Consider the following 9742-nt stretch of genomic DNA (forward strand, 5'->3'; position numbering starts at 1 on the left):
ACCCCAACCTTAGCAATGGGACGACCCTTTACAATGACCAAGTGTGTCTGCTGCTGAAACTGTCTGGGGCATGGGTGTGCTATGGGTTCCCCAGTCTCACCTGTAGTGGCCAACTTGTATATGGAGGAAAGTGGAAAAGAGGGCTCTGGTGTCCTATCCAGGGACAACACCTAGCCATTGTGATTTGTGGACGACACCCAGGTTAAAATTAAATCTCAGGATGTACCACATTTCACCGACCACACTCTGTGGACAACCACATCAGTTCACCAGAGGGGATGTGAAAAATTACATGTTAGCCTTCTAAGACTGAAATTGCAATTGGTGATGGGGGACATTTGATTGTTTATCGTAAATTGCATTGGTGATGGGGGACATTTGATTGTTTACCATAAACCAACACATACTGATAAGTACTTAAGGTTTGACTCTCATCATCCACTGGAGCACAAACTAGGATACATCAGGACACTGTGCCACCAAGCTGCCACATCCCCACCAACACAGCAGCCAGGGAAGGGGAGAAATCCCACTTTAAACAGGCCCTGGTTAAGTGTGGTTATCCTAACTGGGCGTTTGTCAAAGCCAGGAAGACGCCCAAACAGTGCACCAGCTGATCGAAGAGTGGAGAGAAGGACAACAGCTGCCTATGCGTAAACCAATGGTGATTCCGTATGTGTCGGGAGTGTTGGAAAAGCTGAGACACGTATTTTCCAAACACCGCGTCTCGTTTGCTTTCAAACCTCAAAACACGGCTGCACAAGGAGGACTGCCGTAACTTATACATAGGGGAAACTAAAGAGATGCTGGCCAAGAGAATGGCATAACACGAGCTCTAACATGTCAGGCCAGGACTCCGCAATCTACACCCATCTATAGCCCAGGATGTGCACATCCTTGATAAGGAGGAATGCTGGTTTGAACAGGGAGTCGAGAGGCCATCTATGTTAAGAGGGAATGACCACCCCTGAACTGTGGGGGGGGGGGGGGCTAAGAGTACATCTGTCACCATCTTACAATACTGTGATTGCAAACATTCCCAAATCCTCTGTGAATAGGACACATGGCCATTGAAACTCTAGTTAATGGTCACACATACACTACCGTTCAAAAGTTTGGGATCACCCAAACAATTTTGTGTTTTCCATGAAAAGTCACACTTATTCACCACCATATGTTGTGAAATGAATAGAAAATAGAGTCAAGACATTGACAAGGTTAGAAATAATGATTTGTATTTGAAATAAGATTTTTTTTACATCAAACTTTGCTTTCGTCAAAGAATCCTCCATTTGCAGCAATTACAGCATTGCAGACCTTTGGCATTCTAACTGTTAATTTGTTGAGGTAATCTGGAGAAATTGCACCCCACGCTTCCAGAAGCAGCTCCCACAAGTTGGATTGGTTGGATGGGCACTTCTTTGAGCAGATTGAGTTTCTGGAGCATCACATTTGTGGGGTCAATTAAACGCTCAAAATGGCCAGAAAAAGAGAACTTTCATCTGAAACTCGACAGTCTATTCTTGTTCTTAGAAATGAAGGCTATTCCATGCGAGAAATTGCTAAGAAATTGAAGATTTCCTACACCGGTGTGTACTACTCCCTTCAGAGGACAGCACAAACAGGCTCTAACCAGAGTAGAAAAAGAAGTGGGAGGCCGCGTTGCACAGCTGAGCAAGAAGATAAGTACATTAGAGTCTCTAGTTTGAGAAACAGACGCCTCACAGGTCCCCAACTGGCATCTTCATTAAATAGTACCTGTTAGAGCCTGTTTGTGCTGTCCTCTGAAGGGAGTAGTACACACCGGTGTAGGAAATCTTCAATTTCTTAGCAATTTCTCGCATGGAATAGCCTTCATTTCTAAGAACAAGAATAGACTGTCGAGTTTCAGATGAAAGTTCTCTTTTTCTGGCCATTTTGAGCGTTTAATTGACCCCACAAATGTGATGCTCCAGAAACTCAATCTGCTCAAAGAAGTGCCCATCCAACCAATCCAACTTGTGGGAGCTGCTTCTGGAAGCGTGGGGTGCAATTTCTCCAGATTACCTCAACAAATTAACAGCTAGAATGCCAAAGGTCTGCAATGCTGTAATTGCTGCAAATGGAGGATTCTTTGACGAAAGCAAAGTTTGATGTAAAAAAAATCTTATTTCAAATACAAATCATTATTTCTAACCTTGTCAATGTCTTGACTCTATTTTCTATTCATTTCACAACATATGGTGGTGAATAAGTGTGACTTTTCATGGAAAACACGAAATTGTTTGGGTGATCCCAAACGTTTGAACGGTAGTGTATTTGCATATGAAAGTAGTCGTTAGTTTCGGTCGTTAAGCAACTGTATTGTTTATAAGGGTTGGGGATACCTGCAGTCAGTTTAGACTGAAGATGTCATTTAGTTGAGTGATGAAACGTATCTGTCAATAAATGTTCTATCCAGATGAACTGATTCAACCTTCATTGATAAACACAGACACACACACCAGTGGGGGCTGGTCCTTACTGACACAGGGGAAGCACACTTCCCACTTATCTAACGGCAAAAAAAAAAACAAAAAAACAAAGTACTCAAGTCTATTCTCATTCTATTCTAAATCTAACTTGTCAAGTCACTTGTTTGTAAATTCTGCCCTCCTTTCTCCTTTCTAACACATTTAATACACAGTTGTGTAAAGCACATTGTGTTGCCCTGTGTATGAAATGTGCTATATAAATAAAGTTTGACTTGACAACACAGCTAATATTAAACATCTGATTTAATCATGGTCATAAAAGAGGAAAAGATATTTTGGTTGAATAAGTCTTAAAAACTCTGTTGAAACTTTCTTGTAGAGTGTGACCATTCTGGAAAATGCTGATCTGTTCAACCAGCTACAGTTAGATATTAAACTAGTAGGTTACTGAGGTCTTGTCAATTGGAAGAAGAAAAAAAAACAGCCAACACTCATCTGCCTACCAGTCTAACCTAAATCACAAAATAATTAATTTTAATTACACAACTTTAAGTCTTTCTTTCCTTTCTTAAATGAGTAGAATAGTTTATTAAATCATGCTAACCTTTTCCAAATGGATATACTCTACTAACTCACCATGATGAATGAAACTCCTGCTGATATTCTCCAAATTCCTATCTAGCCTTTGCTAGAAATTTAATTAGCACATTTTTCTAAATTCAGATTTTAGGGGAATCTATGCCTCCAATGTGGTCTTAAAGCAATTGCCTCTGACACACACATGCATATAACATTGTCTAAATATTAACATTTCTGTTAAACAGCCAATATGAGTGTCCCAGGTCTTCCATTATGTGCGACCCAAACCAAACAACATATTTGTGATTACTTATTATTTTTACATAAGTAATTTGATATAGTATCCAAGCATGACATTTAATATTTGACTGAAAGATAGTGAACAAATATCCATGACATTTTGTATAACATATAGCTTAGCAAACATTGTCTCTTTGAATTTAATTAGAGGTATTTGTCAGCATAATATTTGTAGGTCTCAGAATATCTAGAAAAGTACAATTTACTTTTTGCACATTTTTTCCTATCATTATGAAAACATACATAAAAAGAGTCATCAATGATTTCATTACCAGGGGGGTTATAGCGATCTCCCAGGCGGCCCTCCCAAGCTCCATCACTATCCTCATCAGAGTCTGAATATGACTGGACCAGCTGAAGCCCTGTTGCCCCGCTGCCGTGGACCAGCCTCACCTGGCCCCTATACAAATGTGTACACACACACACACACACACACACACACACACACACACACACACACACACACACACACACACACAAACCACTAGATCAATGAATCACATAAACAACTGCCGATTTACCCAAGCAATCAATCAATGCGTGTGTACATGGACCATTACAGCAGCTTCATCTTTGCACAAACAACAGGTTAATCAAATTGCGTATGATCACATTAAATTAATGAAAAGATCAAATGTACTAGTCAACAAAACAGATGGTACAAACAGAACTAGTCAATAAAACAGGTACAATCAATGGTAAAGTATCACAGAAAGTTGAATCAGTTCATCTGAACACAACGTTTATTAAGAGAAATGTTTCATCACACATCTAAGTGACCTCTTCAGTCTAAACTGACTGCAATGTTTCCCCAAAGTACAGTAAGTACATTATACTATATGTTTATATGCAAATAGGCATGCCCATTAACTATTTGCAATATGAAACTGATTGTTGGTTTTGGTCATTATGCAACTGTATTGTTTATATGGAGGCCAGGGCCTGCAATCAGTTTAGACTGAAGAGGTCACTTAAATGAGTGATGAAACGTTTCTGTCAATAAACGCTGTGTCCCGATGAACTGAATCAACTTTCTTTGACAGCATCACCACAGGTGTCAGTCAGTTAGTTAAACAGAAATGAGGCTTTAGAGGATTGCAGCACTAAATTAATCGTGGTGGTTTTGACAAGTTGAGGAGAGATAAAATACACGCTATTTATTCTGATAGTAAGTTACAGTATTAGCATAGCTATGCTTGATTTGTCTGTTATTGCTGTGGACATAAGTCTGTCTATGGGAGTGGTCAAACACTGATGCGATTACCAGTAAAGAAAACTGATCTTCAGGTTGTCTTTATGCATGCTAAATAATCCAGGTCATCTAAAGGATTATCACTTGAATTTAAAACACATAAATATATATTAATCTAACTAACCTCCTCAGTAGGTAAGCCAGTACTTCGGCTAAATCAACGTCTTCCTCTGATGCTGACTGCCTGTCCCCCTGCTGCCTGTCAGCCGTCCTGCGGCCTCGGCTGCCGCTGCTGCTCTGGTTCGGTTCTGTTGGTTCTGACTGGTCTACTGGGTTGCCACTGGAGGAGCCCCTTCCACCAGACATCCCAGAACTGGACTGAGAGCCCATAGACTGAAGAGAACCTGGCATGGAAGAATATAATAATAATAATAACTTTATATAGATAGCACTTTTTAAAACAATGTTACAAGTGCTTTACAAAGAAATATAAGCAATATGGTCTCGTAAATCAGGTTTAGGTGTAGTTTGGGCAAAATTGAAACGTTTAGATTTGCCTGAAAGTATGTAGAAATGCAGCTGCTCTACTTCGCTAACTTAATTCACACATTGAACAGAAAGAGAGGGACGGAAAGACAGCATGCAGCGAATGTGGGCCCTACTTCCCCCAAGCACAGAGACAGACAAGATATGAATCATAAGTAAATTCTTTCTTCCTCACACGAACACTGTCCCACACTAGCTAATTTTCGTCGCAATTGTCCATTTTCACGTCGTCTAGTTTGTGTTTATACTTCTTACTGAAAAACTAGCCGTCGTGCAAAACCACTGAGTCACCTTATTGCTGTAAATCAGTGGTGGATATGATGTTTGGGTTCATTGCATCAGCTAACAAAGCTAACTAAACACTAGCTTGCCTGCTACTTCATTTTACCGTTTGATTGTCAAACGGTCTTCTTGACAGCTCGTCGGCCCAGCGCTTTTTGGTGTGAGGTGACCTAACCAATGTCCTCGGTGTATCGGTACCACACAAGACTAATGTACGTTTTATTTCATAGGCAGTTTGAGCCTTGTCCGCAACAATTCTTCACCAAAGGGTTTGCTGCACTCTAAGTCCGTGAGTCGCCATGTTGTTTACAAAATGTGAAACCCCAGCACGAGCCCCTGCCCCTCTCGCTGTCACGTGACTCGCCACCGCTGCCGCGAGACTCAAAGCGCCTTTTGGACTTGCGAGAAGTAATTAACCGAATCACTCGGATCGAGTCACGTTAACCACGGCACTTTAACAATGCCGTAATGCTTTTAGTCATACAATCCGAGGTCATTCGTGCCAGGGAAGGTACAGTGACGAGTATCTGTGGGCAACGAGTAAATTGGCAATAAAGTGGGGATAAAAAAAACAAGTAAGTCGCTCTGCAGTTGTGCCAGTGCAGTAATTAAGTATGCAGTATGCAATGTACTGCAGGTACTGCGGAACGGCAGGGCTGATGGGTTTACCGTTGGCTGGAAGATTTAAACAAAATCCAGCCCATATAAAACGCGTGTGGCAGATTGTTGAGCGCACCAGGTGTACGCCGATGTGAAGAGAAGCCATGACACTCTCAGTGTAGTCCGGGTTTATGCAGCTAGTCATACGAACTAATTGATAGGTTAGAAATGTGACATAAAATGCATATCACAATATTTATCAAAAGACGGAAAGCTCGTAGTTAGATAAACATATAATCAAGCTATTACTATGTTTTGTATAACCCCATTCTGAATTAGCTATCAAAAAAACTCATCTAGTGTGTAACTCCAGAAGGGTAAAAGGAAAATCTCAGTGATAAATGACTTAAGATCCAAAGGCTCCCATCTTTACACAGTCTATTGGTTCATAGACTGCAAAATATCCAACTGTTGACCCACACGAGAAGACATGAATTCCAACAACTCCTTTTGAACGAAATGCACCAATACTTCCTGCACTGCTTTGGAAATGCACCAATAAATCCTGAATGTGAAGAATGTGTCCAACGATCATGTGAAATTAGATACAATAAAATCTTGACTTGTGTGAATCATTTTCCAGTTAGTCCTCCACCAATTTCCGTGTCGCCATACTACAGCACAAAGGCAAATATACATCTTCAAGTGTGGATGACAACAGCCACACATGCACATAAAGTGAGTACATACCTGTTTTAATAAATGATTTGAATGGACTACAAGCATTGTCATAACCAATACTGGTGCAACGTTGCACAAAATTAAAATATTGAAGTTTTGCATTCAGTGAAACTCTTTAAGCCTCAAAAGAGTCTTATTTTCCTAAAATGTTACTTGAGCCACAGGAGCAAAAAAAAAAACCCCAAAACGTTTTATTGTTTTTGTTTTATTGTCTTCCTCACAACTGGAGCTTATTAAACATTCTCACAATTAAATCTGAGAACTAGTTCATTGGAACTGTGATAATTTTAGTGTTATAAATATAATTTAGTTTGATATTCTGGTGCAGCCTGAAATCTGTATCGATAACGATGATTTCCTGAACAGTTATCAAAGATGAAAGCTTTTGGGAAAAACCTAGAAATGTGTAGCCACTATGTAGATGAACGTCATAGTGTATGATTGAGGCCACTTAAAGCAAACTTTCCTTTTGCATTAAGACAGTGTTCAATACCAAGCGTCTCCACTTTGACACATTTTCACTGAAAAACACAAAGATGAGATTTCATTGTCCTTCCTATTTACTTCATTTAAATGCATTTAAGTAAGACCAAAAAAAACATCCCAAAATTTACAGATATAAATATGTATGTCAACATTTCCTCCATTACATTATGTCTTACAAAACATGTGCACTTCGAAGTTTCGTGTAGTGCTCTGGGCAGTATCTTTGGAGGTAAACGTCCATTTTTCCTTGAACTCGTTGATCCCCGGTCAGACCTGTGATGAAGCAAGCGAAACATGCATTAGAAAATTAGGCAACTAAGCAGAATTGCCTGAAATGTGACAACTTATATAAGGCTACTGTGCTCTACTTTAGGTTATATTAAAGAAGTTAAATGCGCAATTCAATCATAGGCCCCTTTTTATCAGTTTAGATGAACATGAACTCATAACACTGGTAAGTTACAACTGGTCAAGCAATCCAATTGTTCTGTGCTCACCCAGCTTTGCAGCTACTTTTCCAATCTTCTCCAGGGCAGATGACACATCTTCCCCTTCATGCACCATGACCTCTATCTCACCTACATAGTAGCCAAAGTCAGCCTGGTCAAGATCTATCTGCACTCCCTCCTCGACAATGAATGAATGCCTTACTGTTGTAAACTCTGCAAAGCATACCAGATTCAGCTTACTCAGCCAAGCATCATCCTCATCTGAAGAGTCTCTTTCTGCGGTTTCAGGTCCATATTTGTTAATATTTGGCTCCCCTTTATTTTGACAGCCAACCTCTGTCATACTCTTTCTTTCTTCTATTACTTTTTCTGGCAGCTGACATGCAGACTGCCCACATGTAAGACTTTCTTTTAGTACTTCTCTCAATTTCTGCTGTATTTCAAGCAAATCATTTATCTCTTTATAGCGGGTACATAGGGCTGCCTCCTTAGGCTGTTGTCTGCTGGTGTCTTCTGGCCTGCTTCCCATTGTTGTTGGACACTTGAGCTCCCAGCATCCTTCACGCTTACGCAGCCACATGTCATTCAAGGTTAGGTCGAAATTAGGAGTATCAAAGTATCTGTCGTGAAACTGACGCTGAACATTGCACACTGCTGGTTTTAAAAAGACAGAGAAAGAGCAATGATTAAGGGAGAACCACGCCCCCCCCCCTTTTCTCCCCAATTGTATCCGGCCAATTACCCCACTTTTCGAGCCTTCCCGTCGCTGCTCCACCCCCTCTGCCGGTCCGGAGAGGACTTCAGACTACCACATGCCTCATCAGATACATGTGAAGTCACCAGCCGCTTCTTTTCACCTGACAGTGAGGAGTTTCGCCAGGGAGATGTAGCGCGTGGGAGGATCATGCTATTCCCCCAGTTCCCGCTCGAACAGGTGCCCCGACCCACCAGAGGCAGCGCTAGTGCAGCCACCGGGACACATACCCACATCCGGCTTCCCACCCGCAGACACGGCCAATTGTGTTTGTAGGGACGCACGACCAAATCGGAGGCAACACGGGGATTCGAACCGTAATCCCTGTGTTGGTAGGCAACGGAATAGACCGCTACGCTACCCGGACGCCGCCAAAAGAGAACCACGTTTACATCAAATGTTTTCTTCTTTCAACACAAGCTATATTAAGTAACGTGAACGATACTTGAAATCAATTAAAGCTCGTTATTAATTAAAGTCAGATTACTAACGGGACTACAGTTTCAGAATACAGACTACAGAGAGATTAGTGTCGCTACGTATTGGGAAAGCCTGTAAGTGACCATTGCAAATTAATTTGGTCGGATTGCCCAAATCCCCAATTGAAATGTAGGCCATCTAACCATGTAGGCCATCTAACCAATATGTGCATGACAAGACTTTGGAAACCCACCTCCAATACCCTCCAGGGTTTTCAGAATGTCAGGATGACATACAAATTTTCTCTCCACCTCCACACTCATCTGAAACGACACAAAATCAAATCGATTACTGTATATTATAGTTTTCAATTCCATTGTGTATACTGTCGTACACCAACAAGCACAGCAGCTGCACCTGTCACATTATCCAGGCTTTCTGAGTCAATGAAAGCGTTAATTGTGGAACCCTTCGTTGCGTGCTGTTACCTGCTGTTAAAAGAACTCCGGCATGGACGACGCATACACCAAAAACTTACCCACCTTTTAAATTCACAACGGCCGGTTTAAGCTCTTTAATGATAAAAAGATTGAGCGACTCACTCCGGCAGTCCTACACGTCAGCAAAGTTTATTTTGCACAGGCGCAATTACAGACACCTACCAGCGTATTCGCGCACATCATTTCCTGTCCCACTAGCGCAGGGACACACAGACGGTGCATTTTTAATCCTGTTTCATGAATATTGATTCCGCATGCTTGACTGTTAAATGTGCGCCACACCTTTAGCTATACAAAGAATATGATTTTATTTACTTTGAATAAACCACGTGTATATATCACCATCGTTCAGCCTTAATTGAATCGCTATGCATTGGCCTCCTTTCGGAATCAACCCAGGTCGGCGGAATGGGGAATTCATTTTCCCACATTGAATATGG

The 9742-nt window shown here is 41.1% G+C and overlaps 2 protein-coding genes across 6 annotated transcripts in view; both read right to left on the reverse strand.

Moving 5' to 3' along the window:
* dcaf11 (ddb1 and cul4 associated factor 11) overlaps nucleotides 1–5646 on the reverse strand; it is a 29615-nt gene extending 23969 nt beyond the window's left edge. The window contains exons 1-3 of one of the 2 annotated variants that reach the window (XM_056299487.1): nucleotides 5459–5646; nucleotides 4709–4928; nucleotides 3605–3732 (exon numbers count right to left, since the gene is read on the reverse strand). In XM_056299487.1, the coding sequence (XP_056155462.1) occupies nucleotides 3605–3732; nucleotides 4709–4914 (334 nt within the window). In that variant the 5' untranslated portion in view covers nucleotides 4915–4928; nucleotides 5459–5646. Of the gene's footprint in view, nucleotides 1–3604; nucleotides 3733–4708; nucleotides 4929–5441 lie in introns of both variants that reach the window. The other variant, XM_056299488.1, reaches the window with a different exon arrangement.
* Nucleotides 5647–6799: 1153 nt separating this feature from the next.
* thtpa (thiamine triphosphatase) lies at nucleotides 6800–9430 on the reverse strand. 4 transcript variants are annotated; one of them, XM_056299721.1, is made up of 4 exons: nucleotides 9345–9430; nucleotides 9056–9125; nucleotides 7677–8279; nucleotides 6800–7452 (listed from the first exon to the last, which is right to left on the reverse strand). In XM_056299721.1, the coding sequence occupies exons 2-4, from the start codon at nucleotides 9123–9125 to the stop codon at nucleotides 7352–7354; spliced, it is 774 nt and encodes a 257-aa protein (XP_056155696.1). In that variant the 5' UTR covers nucleotides 9345–9430; the 3' UTR covers nucleotides 6800–7351. The 4 variants fall into 4 exon arrangements, with proteins under 4 accessions (XP_056155696.1, XP_056155695.1, XP_056155694.1 ...); XM_056299720.1 differs by lacking the exon at nucleotides 9345–9430 and adding an exon at nucleotides 9291–9303; XM_056299719.1 differs by lacking the exon at nucleotides 9345–9430 and adding an exon at nucleotides 9291–9336 and having other exon boundaries at nucleotides 6803–7452; nucleotides 7677–8282.
* Nucleotides 9431–9742: the final 312 nt, after the last annotated feature.

Source organism: Lampris incognitus, chromosome 19 (genome assembly GCF_029633865.1).
Source record: "Lampris incognitus isolate fLamInc1 chromosome 19, fLamInc1.hap2, whole genome shotgun sequence".
Taxonomy (NCBI): Eukaryota; Metazoa; Chordata; class Actinopteri; order Lampriformes; family Lampridae; genus Lampris; species Lampris incognitus.

Excerpts from the sequence above, each read along its gene's own strand:
- thtpa (XM_056299719.1), bottom strand. The coding sequence starts at position 9,125 with ATGAGTGTGGAGGTGGAGAGAAAATTTGTATGTCATCCTGACATTCTG. Across the intron at positions 8,283-9,055 it reads AACCCTGGAGGGTATTGGAG|CAGTGTGCAATGTTCAGCGT; the intron begins GTGGGTTTCCAA and ends TTTTAAAACCAG. Across the intron at positions 7,453-7,676 it reads AAAAGTAGCTGCAAAGCTGG|GTCTGACCGGGGATCAACGA; the intron begins GTGAGCACAGAA and ends GCTTCATCACAG.